The sequence below is a fragment of the Sebastes umbrosus genome, chromosome 5, assembly GCF_015220745.1.
Source record: "Sebastes umbrosus isolate fSebUmb1 chromosome 5, fSebUmb1.pri, whole genome shotgun sequence".
NCBI lineage: Eukaryota > Metazoa > Chordata > Actinopteri > Perciformes > Sebastidae > Sebastes > Sebastes umbrosus.
This window is the reverse complement of record NC_051273.1, coordinates 11,476,458-11,491,142: the sequence shown is the minus strand read 5'-3', so window position 1 is coordinate 11,491,142 and position 14,685 is coordinate 11,476,458. Positions and strand designations below refer to the sequence as shown.

Below are 14,685 nucleotides of genomic sequence, written 5' to 3'. Positions count from 1 at the left end.
ATTAAGGCACCTCCATTTTACTTTTTTGTACGTTCATTTTCACTATCTGCTGAATCCTTTCAAATGTGTTTTTAAAGTTTTGTTTTGCCAACCAAGAGGCATGAATCTGAATTAAAAATTAAATGTTTTTTCTATTTTTCTCTCTCGTCCTTCCCCCTCTTCCTCTGCCATCCATACTTTTTTTCTTCCCATCATCTTTAGGACCAGTTTGATAATCTGGACAAACACTCTCAGTGGGGGATCGACTTTCTTGAGCGTTATGCAAAGTTTGTCAAGGAGAGGCTGGACATAGAGCAAAACTACGCCAAGCAGCTACGGTACACGCACGCATGCACACACACACACACACGCACACACACACACACACACACACACACACACACACACACACACATATATATATATATATATACCAATCAGCCATAACATGAGGACAGCACAGGGACCCTGACCGGTCTGCGGCTACGCAGCCCCATACGCAACAAACTGAGATGCACTGTGTGTTCTGACACCTTTCTATCGGAACCAGCATTAACTTTTTGCATTAACCAGCCCGTGTTGTCTGATCCAATAGAAGAGCTACTGTGGCTCTTCTTTTGGATCAGACAACACGGGCCAGCTCCCCACGTGCATTAATGAGCCTTGTGTTCATCGGTTTTCCTTCCTTGGACAACTTTTGGTAGGTCCTGACCACTGCAGACCGGGAACATCACACAAGAGCTGCAGTTTTGGAGATGCTCTGACCCAGTCGTCTAGCCAGCACAATTTGGCCCTTGTCAAAGTCACTCACATCCTTACGCTTGCCCTTTTTTTCTGCTTCCAACTCAAAGTTCAAAGTTCAAAATGTTCACCTGCTGTCTAATATATCCCACCCACTGCCCATTTTTGTCTCTTTGTCTTCTACAAAAACAGTTTTTGATTCAAGGATGTCTAGATCCTAATATTTATATTTTACTGCGTAATACATCTGCACATGAAACAAGCTAGCCTGCATTATGCTTTCTTTAAATTCTATATTTTTTATTATAGTAACCTAGAAAGACATATGCTGAGATCAGACTTAATATTTTTGCCTTTTGGTCACTGTGTCAGATTAGGCGATCATAGAGCATCCCAAATACAGCTTTGGTGAAAGGATATTCACACAAAAAAAGATGTGTCCTATCTTTGATGCAATAAAACTATTTTTTTTTTTCTTTTTAACAAAATGTAAAGTAAAGTGATTCCAGTATGTTTGCCATTTTATCGTGAATCGCAATTATCGCAATTATTTTAGCCAGGATAATTGTGACATAAAATGTTCATATTGTCCCATGCTTAGTTGCGATGCTTGTTGAGCACAAACTCAGTAATCCTCATTAAAAACCAGTAGAGTCCCAGTGGTTCATTTCAAAGAGTGGAAATCCCTTCAGAATATGTAACACGAACACACACACACACACACACACTTTGCTACTGCTGCAGGTCTGAAGAATGATCAAAGATGCAGCTGTGTGTGTGTGTGTGTGCGCGTGCATGCATGTATGTGTTGACGTGTGCATGTTTTTACAGTACATGTAGTTCAGACAATAAATCAGGCAGAAAGACTCCTTTTTCTTTTGTTCACTCCCCCACTCACACACTCATGCATTCCTCTGCTCTCTAGTTAAATCATTAACTCGCTGCTGTACTGGAGTCTGTTTTGTCAGAGCCTGGGGGAACCGACAGGCAGAGGCTTTGATGTTTAAATCTTTAATTCATCTTTAATAAAATACTGAGATCCCGAGTGTGTGTGTGCATGTGTGTGTGTGTATCTGACTGCCTGCTTCTTGTCGGTTTACCTGTCTCTCCACCAGGCTTAAAATATCAGACAGCATTTCTAACCTTTGTGTCTGCGTCTCTCTCTCTTTCCCAACAGGAACTTGGTGAAGAAATACTGTCCAAAACGTGCTAAAGATGAGGAGCCGAGGTGAGTAAACAGTTTACATGGTCATATGACAGCTGAGCACTACATATAATGTATAAAATGTGGCAGATGCAGTCACCTGTTATCATCACAGAAACAGGTACAGTATGCCATGGGACTGTTGACACCCACTCTTTCACACTTTTTTGGGATTGCACAAAATGGTTTGCTTGTTTTCTAATTACCGTTTTTTGGTAAATGTGACACATTATAACTACATTGTAAAGATATTTCATTGGCCACAGAGAGTAAAACAACTGAGTTTGCATTGGAGTGAATGAAAATCACTGATTCTACACAGAAATGTAAGGTTTCTACTCATTTATGAATCACATTTCTTACATAACACTTTTGTTGTTGGTTACAAACACACAGAGACCGAGGAGAAAAGGTGATCCATCTTTAGGTAGGGGTGGGATTTTGATTTGATTTAGATTTTTTGGGGGGGGTCATGATTTGATTCAGAATTTATTCTTGATTCAATGAATATCATTCCCTCATGGTTTTAGTCCACTAGGAGGTCTTGATAAAAGTCACTGTCTGACCAAACCATAAAAGTAGAGAAGTATACAGCCTAAATTAAAGTTTACTGCAAAAAATTGGAAACATGTTGTGCTTTGCAGTGTCTATTCTGTCAACATGCTGCAGCAAAGAGACCCCATTAAATCATGAACAACATTTGAAAACATGCATGCACTATGCATCTTTAATCCAAAGATTATACTTTAGATATTAGTGTATCATTTAGGCCCCTGTTTCTCTCCAACTCTTAATCGACCCTGTATTACTGCAGATGCATCTTTGAAAGGTCAATCACATGTTTAATGTGTGTGTCTGTTGTGCAGGTTCACATCATGTCTGTCCTTCTACTCCGTACTGAATGAACTCAACGACTATGCCGGTCAGAGGGAGGTGGTGGCGGAGGAGATGGCTCACAAGGTGTACGGAGAGCTGATGAGGTACAGCCAAGACCTCAAAGCTGAGAGGAAGCACGTGAGTACACTAACAAGTTTATACTTGCACCGCTCTCTGCGTATTTATTGCACAAAAAGTGACACATGAGGTTTATTTTCAGTGCATCTATTGATAATTAAGACCATGTTTCCCAGAAAACCCGTCGCTTCCTGTTATGAAACGAATGTTGTATCCTGTGTGTCGCCTCATATGCATTTATTTTCCGTTTGGCTTCACTCAAGAGGATAAATATGTTGGATGGGATGTTAACCATCTGTCTTTTACTATGCCAAAAGCTCTGAACATTTTAAGATCCATGTGCTTTGGAAGAACAGCTCCCTCTTCTTGTTTTGTGCTGTAAAGCATCAAATGTCCCACTACATTTAACTCAGTGACACATTATAAAGCATCAAATTATAACCAATATTAGTTAGTATGGGTGGGAAAAAAATGTATTACCGTATGTATTGCGATTTCTTTTTTTTTTTTTACGATTTTTAAATAGATTTTTTAATGCCAGAATCAATATATTTGCTTCATTTGAGTCCATGCGGAGGTAGAAGGAAGTTGCCACTTTTATTGTTGTAGTCTGAGTAACGTGACGTCATATCTGTTCTGTAGCCGTCAACCAAAACAAACAACAGCCGGCCGCAACAAGGAAGTACAAAACGGCGGAGGGTGGGTGTGGATTCAACCTGCACCCTTTCATTTTAAATCCAATGTTGTAAACACAACACATACAGTATGGAAAACACTTTGGGTTTCACACATTGCCAAGAAAAGCAGAGCTAGACATCATGGCTAAAGCTGCATGCTAACTCTGTCATGGACAGGAAACATTATCGTATTAGGGTAAAGTACGGTCAAACCAGCGGTTACTCGCATCTCCGTGGTCAAATCAGCCGATGCTACAACTGTAGAGCACACATGTACTGACATTTATGTTAAATGCATTCAAACGGCCCAGATATGGAAAGAAGACTGATTGGATTATATTCACCAGAAGTATAAAACATCACGTCCCTTATAAAATAAAAATAAAAAAACACTAATTTGTGAGGGTAATGTCTTTAATCTTTGATTTGTGGGTTGCTGGAAAATATTTAATAAATAATGCCTGACAATGACTGATATATTTGAGTACAGGACATCTCTGACTACAAATGAAAATACTGAAAATCAAACATTTATTAATTTAGATATTTTCCAAAGTAAAAGTCTCTAGACGTGTATGATTCAACTTTTTCCAGTGGTTTAGTGTTAAAAAAAATAATAAAAATTGGTATTTGATAGAAAGATAGAAGACAAAAAGGAACAGGACATAACCTGCAACAGGAAATAAACAGGGGCATATTTATAATGTTTATGTTTACGTGAAATAGTCTATGAAAGTTTGTCAAAACAGCCCCAACTCAAGGTCTACTTACCAGTTTTTCCTGGAGCTTTTAACTATATCACATAGTCTTTATGAGCTCCAGAAAAAGGTTAATAAGTACTACTTGAGCTGGGATTGTTTTGTCAAATTATATGTATGTATATTAGAATCAAACATATGGTATGAGATGTGTTGTCTCCCAACAAAATGCTATTCTAACCAGGTATGCGAAACTTTTATAATAACTGGCTTTTGTAATAAGTAACTACTTTTCAGTGAATTTTTTTATTTTACTGCTTTAGTCACAGGACTCTTGTAAATCTGTGTCTGTGGTCTCAGCACTTTTCTTTCCAGTGGATTGTTACTGTGTACGTAACTGTGACACAAATGGTTTGAGTCCAGTCATTTTGTATATGTGTATATAAATGTGTTGTTATTTACAATTTATGTGTATTTCCCTGTGTTTCTGTGTAAATGTCTCTTGTTTGTGTGTGTATGTTTATGTGTGTGTGTGTGTATGAGCAGCATCTACAGGAGGGCAGGAAGGCCCAGCAGCATTTGGATCATTGCTGGAAACAGATGGACAATGTAAGTAAGGAGGAAGGGAGGAGGAGGAGGAGGGATGGAGAGAAAAAATATTAAGTGTTCAGTGTAAATATTCTGTGTTAGGAACAGCCAGCTGTACTCGTCTCATACTTGTTTGCACCAGGAATGCAAGAAATGCAAACAAAGGTAACTGTAGGACAAATGGAGATAATTCCACATATGCCATTATTTAGTGAAGAGACAAATATATCTTTTCTGGTACTATGCTTTTAAATTATATCATATTTAGTGCTATAGTCCCTTCTCCACTGTTCTGTCCAAAATAAGAGAAAGTACAATATGAGAATGTTTGTTTCTGACTGTGAAAAGACAGCAGTGACCTTTTCGTCTTGTTGGCAAACTTCCCAGTCTATGGGGACCATGGACAGGGGCCAGGACCAGGAAACGCACATGCACACACACACACACACACACACACAGAGGCCTGAGTGTACACCAGCCCCTCCCAAATCAATGCAAAGCCAAGGCCCATGTGCCACATTTGGCCCTCCTAAAAAGCTCCAGGGAGAGATTCCATTTGTTCACTTCTGAGGTCATTTAATTGCATTTGCTGTGTTATTCTATAACAATCTGCTCATTACAAGACTTATATTTAACCACCACAATTCCATAAGAGCTAAAAAGCTAATTACTGCTTGTTAAATTTATAAATAATGCATGTCCAGTCACATTTTTTGGCCTGTAGCCCATTAGTTGAGTTACTTTCCTCTGGCACATGTGATGGAGAGTGTTTCAGTGTGTGGTCTGCAGCATGACTTTAATAGTGACTATTTGGTGACTGGACTGTAATGGCTCAGCTATTCGCTGTGTTTCCTTCACTACTAATGCGACCCAGATGGGCTGGCAGGAAGTAAACTATCTCTCTCTGCCTGATTCATCTCCCTCTCTCCCTCTTCGGCTTTTTTTTCAAAACTCCCATTCACATTTTTTTAGTTTTATTCACTGGAGACTCTCTGACAGGAAATAGAGGCGGTGTATTTTAACGAAGAAGTTCTACAGAATATGGGTTTGTGTTTTCTTAATATCTTTAACATTGTGACATCTTTGTTTTTCTGTCTTCGTTTCTGTTTTTTTTAGAGTAAAAAGAAGTTTGAGAGAGAGTGTCGAGAAGCAGAGAAATCCCAGATCACCTACGATCGGTTAGATAATGACATCAACGCCACCAAATCAGAGGTGGAGAAGGTAGGAAGCTCCCACCTGCAACACAACTGCTGTAATCTAATTTGTTCCTCTTTGAGCCAGCTTCTCCTTTCTTTTATTGTCAGTGAAAACACCAGCATGTTTACTTTCAGTCTACAGTATAGAGGGCACATGACCGAAGACAGTAAATTATTGGACAAGCCGTAGCTGAATTCTTAACAGGGAATAAACACACAGTTCTTTCGTCTTTTGACATTGAAATTTCAGCAATTCAATAACTTCATCGCACTGCCCTGATACCTAGTAGTTTGTTTTTCTTAAAGTTGTATAATTGATGCCTATGAAATTATACTGTAGCTCCCTTTTTCCTCCACACTTACTGTATAATTAGACTAGGTGGATTAAGTTAAAGCTTGAAGGAAAATAAACCTTTTCCAAATAGAGGTTAAAGCACAGCCCACTAAGCCTTGTTTTTAGATGAGGTACTGTCTAAAAACTGAACAGAACAGAATAACTATGGAAACTAGAAGGGCACTCGGAGAGCGCAGAACTCCGCCGAGGCCGAATGCCCCATCTCGCAATGTTAACAAAAGTGAAGAATAATTTGGATCCGCTTCTAAATTGAATGGGTTCTTCTTTGGCCCACGCTACACCCTTTCACCAAGATTCATGAAAATCGGGCCAGTAGTTTTTCCGTAATCCTGCTGACAAACAGACAGACAAACAAACCGAACCGACAACATATCCATAGCAGTGGTAATAAGAGAGGATGTATTAGAAAAGCTCATATTAAAGTTTGTATTTTAGGTTTGTAAATCTTGTATTTTATTAATAGTGTTCAGGGCAGTAGAAATCTGTAACATTATGTGTATGTGGGGTTGAACCCATGTGATATCTATTAAAATTAACACTGTCAATCAATTAAAATAGTTAATCGCACATTTTTTATCTGTTCAAAATGTGACTGAAAGGGAGATTTGTCAAGTATTCAATACTCTTATCAATATGGGAGTGGGCAAATATGCTTGCTTTATGCAAATGTATGTATATATTCATTACTGAAAATCAATTATCAACACAAAGAGGCTTCAGCTAATGTGGTTCTCATGTTTGTGTTTGTGTTATCGTTCAGGCCAAATCCCAGTTCTACCTGCGCACTCACATGGCCGATGAGAGTAAGAACGAGTATGCTGCTCAGCTGCAGAACTTCAACGCGGAGCAGTGGAAACATTTTAACAACGCCATACCACACATCTTCAAGGTAAAGCACACACGTTGCCCTGTAGCTTTGCATCCATGTTTGACGTGAGTTTATCGTCTTGTAGGGATTTGAATTACAGTATTAACTCAAATTGTATCTATTTTTTCCTGACTTTCAGTTGAATCACAATTCCTTTCCGTGAACAAAATTGAGTAAATGTTCAACAATATGCGATACTGTTCTTTTTCTTACACAACTGGAATAATAGACAGCAGAATTGCCTTTTAAATCAAGTTTCTACTGTGATGCTAAAAAACAAAAGAATGTTTCTTTGTCTTTGTTGCATATTGTTGCACCAGCAGCACAAAAACTTCCACTTTTTACCTGCTGTTTCACCTATTTTTAATGTTTGGAACTGGCTTGTCACTTACACAAACTTCCTCACTAAAACTGTCATGTTTAGAGAAAGTGTCGTGCCATGCGTAAGTGCCCCATTAGATGTTTAACTTAGCAGCTTGTCTCATGTAAACCATTACTAATATACTGACTGGGTATCAGTGCTACTAACTCTGACAGGTTGTTTACCGCTAAGAGGCTCGCAGAAGTGTCAGTACGAGCACTTTGTTAATAGTGTTTATTCCATCTTCTCTGCTCCATGTTACAGAATCTGCAGGACATGGACGAACGTCGGACGGTGAAGCTCGGAGAGACGTACCGGTGCTTTGCTGAGGCAGAACGGAGAGTCATTCCTATCGTCTCCAAATGTCTAGAAGGAATGGTTTCTGCTGCAAAAGCTGTCGATATGCGAAGGGTATGTAGTAGAGTGGAGGACGGAAGTAAGAAAGAAGAGAAAAAACAGTTAGAAAGAAAACTTTTCTGAAATAATAAGCTGTTACTTAACATACTGTAGGGTAGGGATAGAGAGAGGGAAGAGGAGAACTTATTTTTACTTGCTTGGTCTCTTCCCTCTATTTTTGTCTCCCACCGCTCATCTGTTTCCATCCTCTCTTCTTCCCAGGATTCAGGCATCGTCGTGGAGTCGTTCAAGTCGGGCTTTGAACCTCCAGGCGACTTCCCCTTCGAAGACTTTAGTCAGAATCTGAGCAGAACAGGTTCAGATGGGACCATTAGCAACACACCCAAAGGAGACCGAGACCGAGAGAAAGACGGGGCCCCGGGGCCACGACCCGACCCCAAACACCCTATGAGCAGAACCAAGAACAAGCTGTGGCTGTTTGGGAAGAAACCAAAGGTACGAGGAGTGGAGGGTGCTTGTTGTGTTTGTGGCGTTGTTGCATTTTTATCTAATGAAGCAGAAGTGCCAGAAAATAGACTATAAAAAAATGTACAACAACATTATGTCATAGTCCTGTCTCAATAAATATGCCAAAGTTAAAAAAAAACGTCAACTAAAATCAGAAAAAAAAATAATAATTGGGAATAATTTGAGTGGTTGTCGGTGAAGATTTATCAAATTTGCCATATTCCACTCTTTTTTGTTTATAAATACAATTATTTTCAAGAAGAGATTGTGTAATTGTTATTGTTATAACTGAAGATATGAGACAAAACTGGAAAAACAAATCACTTTCTTACAACTGTGCTTATATAAACATAAAAAGGCAACCTCTTCTGGAAAGCTATTAACAAACATCTATAGGATGCTTGTAATTTATCTTTAATTCATATCTACATTGTTTCATAAGCGCAGATGTCATATGTTCTTCAAAGTACGAAAATGCTTACGAGATGTTTTCATAATACACTACAGATAAAGTAGTCATAGAAAGTGCCTTCATAATTTTAAAATTATTTGTTTCTATAAAGAACAAGGACTGAGTGTTTATTAACGTTGCTGGTTGTCAATTCACTGTTCAATAATGTCATTTTAGAAAGCACTGTGCGACTCATTATAGTTAATGCTCCAGTTATTATCCAACCCTGCAGCTGAACACCAGCTTTATTAGTCACATCCTGAACACTCATGATTTTATGACTTTCTCTCGCTCCTTAGCTGTGTTGTCAGCTTGTCTCGAGTTGTCGGTTTTTGTCACTGTTTGAAAAAACACACTCAAACCTTTTCTCCAATACGCTCCTTGGACCTTGGCCCTCTCCATAAAGACCACGTCGGTCAATCATTAACTCTGCTGTTGGTTTTTTGTTAGTGTCATCAGCTGCCTCACAGTATCAGCAACCTGTGTGATGGATAGGGTGTGTGTTTGTGTATATGGGTCACTTTAATTGTTTAACACACGGTGCCCTAAATTTTCACAGGCGTGTCCCATACAAGTACGAAAAAGGTGGCTTCAAATCTTAAGTATTTCTCTCTAACATTAAGTATTCATGACTAAATAAGTAACAAAGTAAAAAAAATATATATTTATGATGATGATTTATTTGTATTTATTCAAATATTGCTGAATGCTGATTGGTGGTGGAAGTACATGACATCACTTTATTTCAATGGAGCCCCGCCTACTTCAAACCAATGAAAACAGCACAGAGAAAAAAATAAATATATCAATATCATGTGAAATAACTTAAACTGTTCGAACTTTGGCAGAAAATACTGTGCTCATGTTGGATCCCGTCACTCGTACTAAGATGCTGATTAGTTTTCAGAGCCTTCAACGAATTCTCTGTGGCTCTCTGACTTCCTGTTGGTTCCCAGCACACGTAAATGGCATGAAATAATTTTCTGATACGGCTCTTTGAAACAGGTTTATTGCCAAGTAGGTTTTTTCGTAAATACCACAAAAATCAAGAATCATACATTTAAAATAGAAATTTACAATATAAAAGAATATAAAAAAAAGAATAAGTGAAATATGTCTGAAACGAAATGAGCTGCACAGTGTTTAAAACAAATAGGATGGAATGTGCAAAATATTCACCGCTCCATTTGGACTGAATTGATCAAATTCTCATCTCACAAAAGAGTCAATTTTAGGTGTTATTCACTGTTTTATAGCAGTTTCTTTTGTAGTAATTGTGAATGTGTAAAAAGCATTTTCTGGGCCAGTGTGTGCGTCACATGATCCTGCAATACCGACTGTGGCCACTACGCCAACACCACCTCACAGCCTCCTGTTCTCCTGGGGGGAACAATAGGAACAATATTTAAAAAGCTTGAATGAGTCCGTTTAGAATTCATCAAAGGAAAAGTCACACACGAGTCACGCTTATGACTCTCTCATGACTTGGTGTGAATAATATCTGTGTAAACCTGAATGCTTTGATGATGAAGAATGTGTCGTCCTGACCTCTGGCTTTGTCCCTCCCTTCCTGCTCCCCCACCAGTCCCCTTCCTCCTCTCCTCCTCCACCCCCTTCCTCCTCCCGTCCCCGGTCCACTTCCCACATTTTTCCCCCATCCCGGTTCAGCACTGATTTAGTGAGTCACTATCTGTCTGAGATAAAGACTTCAGTACCCAGAATCCCCCAGAATTTGAGGGGCCTGAGGAGAGGGGTGAGACAGGAAGTAGCGTTGTAGTGTGTTTGATTGACAGGTTGATGTGATTTTTGTTTGCTTTTTAAATTTCTTCTACAGGCTGTCTGCAGTTTCTAGAAAAATATGTTGAGTTCAGTTAAACTTGAAACCGGCTTTAAATATATTCATTTTAAACTTAAACCCAGTTTTTAGAAGTCTGTTTTCTGCTCTCATAGGTCTGATTTGATTTAAATTTTCAAAGTTTAACTTTAATTTTAACTCTATGAAACTTGCAGACACCATGTTGTGTTTCTCTCACTCTTTTCTTTTTTCATTTCTTGGGTTTTCTGTTTCTCCCATTCCCTTCTTATTCCCTCTATTTCTTTTGTTTTTGTGTGATTCTTTCTCTCCTTTCATTTATGAGACAGATTTTTGCTCCAATCACAAGAGGGAGGATCCTTGGTGATAGATGGTGTGTGTGTGTGTGTGTGTGTGTGTGTTTGTGTGAGGGATTTGGAGGGGTTTTATCATTGTATTGGGAAAAAAATGTGTTTCCAACGCCAGGTGTGTTGCTGTGATGTTGGCCCGAGTTTGCAGTGATCTCTTAATGTGTGTGTTGGAGTGGCTCTGCTAACAGTGTCAGTATGCTCTGAAGCAGAGCGTTCTGCTTTCAGACAGTTTAACTAACTTGTGAATAACACCTGGCTTCAGCGCCAAGCCAACGCTGTGATTGGCTCCTGCTCCCATCAGGACCATCTGTGATTGGCCGCTTTTGAATGTGGTTAAAGTGGCCGTAAGACGAACAGGCGAACAATCTGGGTGGCTGACCGTCAGTGTGACTACATACATGACTGCCTATTGATTATTATTTAATCTAGAAAGTTGTATTCCAGACAGGCAAGAGGATTTTATATATTTAGTAGGACATTTTCATTTAATAGGAGGTAACACTTCATTTTACAGGTCCGCAAATTTCATGGTAATTAGGTGATAATTAGCAAGTTACCTATTTGTAATTTCTTTGGAATTAATGCCAAATTACCCAAATATTTACTTCAAAATCTTTTGAAAATTTAAACATTATTTAATAGTTATATTCCACTATTTCCCAATAGCTGGTAATTTATTTAATACATTTCCAGGAAAAGAATACAAAATTAATTGATATGCTTTATTTCCATGTCTGCTGATAAATAGAGAATAATTAGCAAATAACTTCTTTGAAAGCTCTTAACAAAACTCCCTGAATCATGACATTAGCTACCAGGTTACATTTGTGTAGACAATAAGTCACACAGTGGTGAGATTTGTGCTGATCAGAAGTGTCTTCTATTAGTTTGGTTTTCCACCTCCGATGAAGAGCAGCGCACAGCCGCTTCTCAAGCCTAACGGCCCTAATTTAACCATTATATGCTGTATTAACATATCATTATTGAATCATGTTTATAATAAAGTAATTTTCGCTCAATTTTGGGGTAAATATTGGGGTAATTTCAAAGAAATTTCAAAAAGGTTACTTGCTAATTATCACCTAATTACCATGACATTTGTGGACCTGTAAAATTAAGTGTTACCTAATAGGAATATACCAGAATGCATTTTTTTCCTCCTAATTTGCTTGAAGGAATATCTTTTTTCATTATTTAACCAACAAAAATCAATCACAATTTTACTTTCATGAAAAGCCTCTTAGTTATTGAATTTTTTTTTTAATTTTTCCACCAGAGAGATTAAATATATAAATAAATTCTGCCTCCCTGGTTGCTGATGAAAGCAGGAAATAAAACTAGAAGTGAAACATTGCACACCAGCAGAGTAGTATTCATATTCAATGGTTCCCTGTATAATTACTAAACATGAACCATTGAAGAATATGCACACTAGCTTCCTGATGTACAATGACTCGATTCTGATTATGTCATGGAGTTTCACCCTCTGGAAACAGTGTGAACACGTATCGATCTGACTGGTTTTCATGCTGATCAACTGGCTTGTTGGTGGCTGTGTGACATACTGACAACTAACCAGCATCCCATGTTGTTTGTCTCTTTTTACTGTAATGGTTAATGCGTCTCAGTGGTCAGTCAAGATGGTAAGTGTGTGTGAGTGTGTGTATAGAGTAGTTATAAGAAAAGCCATCAGTGTAGGTGCTGGTGCATATGTCCTCCCATAGTATATAAAACCAGTAGTTTCTCCTCTCTTATAGTAGTTAAAACAGATTCCCTGCCTTCAGATATAATATTCTTTTCACCTACTAAAGCTGCATTACACCCACATAAATACAGTTATTGTTCCCCAATTTTAGTCCATTTTACCTGGTTTTAATGTCACAGTATACCTGGTCAGTACAGACAGAGTCCCAGAAGGGACATTGGGTTACTTCAGAAGCAAAATTGTTGTTATCAGAAAGCCACAAGGGGGAAAAAAACAAAGCTTTTGAATACTTTAAATTATGTTTGAATACCTGAATACCTAACCTAGCAAACAAGTATCTGAATATCCAAATATTAATTATTTAGCCCCAGTTATTTGGATTTTTCCTACATGTTCGTTTGTTTCCAACGTCACAAATTAACTTTCAACCTCAAAATGTGTTGAGATGTTTGGTGCATCACTCAGTTAAGGCTGTAAGTGGAGGCTGCTGTGCTCAACAAAAGTGCAGTGGTATAATTACTGTTTTAACAGTTCTTCAGAAACATATAGATTAATCTTTATTCCGTCTGTTTTTCCGGGATGGATCCTTCACATTACTGACTACATACTAAGTTGGTATGTAGTTTAAGATGTGTGTTTGTTTTTTTACCACCAGGCCCCATCTCTGGAGGATTTCAGCCACTTACCCCCCGAGCAGAGGAGGAAGAGGTTGCAGCAGAAGATCGACGAACTCAGCAAAGAGCTCCAGAAAGAGATCGATCAGAGGTAGGGCCTCCCCCAGTCCATATCATCAACACACATCCAGAAAAATCAAGAAAAATAAGCCCAACGTGGATGTGCTCATGTTGTTCATTTATAACCTATGAACTGCTCATTATCACTAGTACATCCCATCAACTCCAGTGCATGTTTGTTTTGTGTCTTTCAGAGATGCACTGAACAAGATGAAGGACGTGTATGAGAAGAATCCACAGATGGGAGACCCCATCAGCCTGCAGCCCAAAATATCAGAGACCATATGTAACATGGAGAAGCTGCGCTCGGAAATCCACAGAAACGAGGTATGAAAGGGAGATGAATTTGATTTAAATACAGACAAAAATGAAGAACCACCCAAGAAAGAGGTGGAAGGTAAGAAAAGAAAGATAAGAGTGTTATCTCAAGTCTTAGATAGCGAGTGATAGCCCCATGGTCAACTACGCAAAGAGCTGCTCTGTGTGGATGATGGTGGTGTCGATCAGAATATACTACTTGTGATATTAACATAAGTCTCCTCTCTCTCTCTCTCTCTCTCTCTCTCTCTCTCTCTCTCCCTCTCCCTCTCCCTTTCCCTCTCCCTTTCTGTTGACAGACTTGGTTATCTGAGGTGGAGGGAAAGCAGAGCTCCCGAGGAGACAGAAGACACAGCGCTGACAACCACCATCACACTCCTCAAGGCAGAGAGAGGTAAACTCCTTCACAAAAACACAAAATATATGTTCACGGCAAAGTGATCCGTGAGACAAAATAGAAGTTTTATTCATGAAAACAGCATTATCAAAATCACACTTATTCTTTACTTTAGGAGTCCGTAATTTTGGAATAATTTCCTAAGACGTTTCCTATAAAGAACAATATAATTTGGTACTGATTATTGGGGAAATAAAGGTTCAATTGGTACTGTATTCTTCATTAATTTAATTTAATTTAATTTAATTTAATTAAATAATTTAATTTAATTGCTTTTGTAAACTAAAGAGTATTTTCATCAGTGTACAGCAGATATGCTAAACATGTAAAATGAGATTTGTATAAAAGCAAGCATACAACAAATATGAAGAATAATGTTTCCAATAAAGAACGTACCATGAATTAATTAATTCCCTGGGTTTAAATTGAGCC

General features: G+C 38.4%; 1 protein-coding gene across 2 annotated transcripts in view; it reads left to right on the top strand.

Annotated features, from left to right (window-relative positions):
* Positions 1–14,685, top strand: part of fnbp1l (formin binding protein 1-like) — a 51,671-nt gene that overhangs the window by 32,143 nt on the left and 4,843 nt on the right. For both annotated transcript variants that reach the window (XM_037769504.1, XM_037769502.1), the window contains exons 2-12: positions 202–317; positions 1,898–1,948; positions 2,791–2,938; positions 4,800–4,862; positions 5,958–6,062; positions 7,153–7,281; positions 7,886–8,032; positions 8,240–8,473; positions 13,460–13,569; positions 13,733–13,865; positions 14,156–14,250. In XM_037769504.1, the coding sequence (XP_037625432.1) occupies positions 202–317; positions 1,898–1,948; positions 2,791–2,938; positions 4,800–4,862; positions 5,958–6,062; positions 7,153–7,281; positions 7,886–8,032; positions 8,240–8,473; positions 13,460–13,569; positions 13,733–13,865; positions 14,156–14,250 (1,331 nt within the window). The remainder of the gene's footprint in view (positions 1–201; positions 318–1,897; positions 1,949–2,790; positions 2,939–4,799; positions 4,863–5,957; positions 6,063–7,152; positions 7,282–7,885; positions 8,033–8,239; positions 8,474–13,459; positions 13,570–13,732; positions 13,866–14,155; positions 14,251–14,685) is intronic.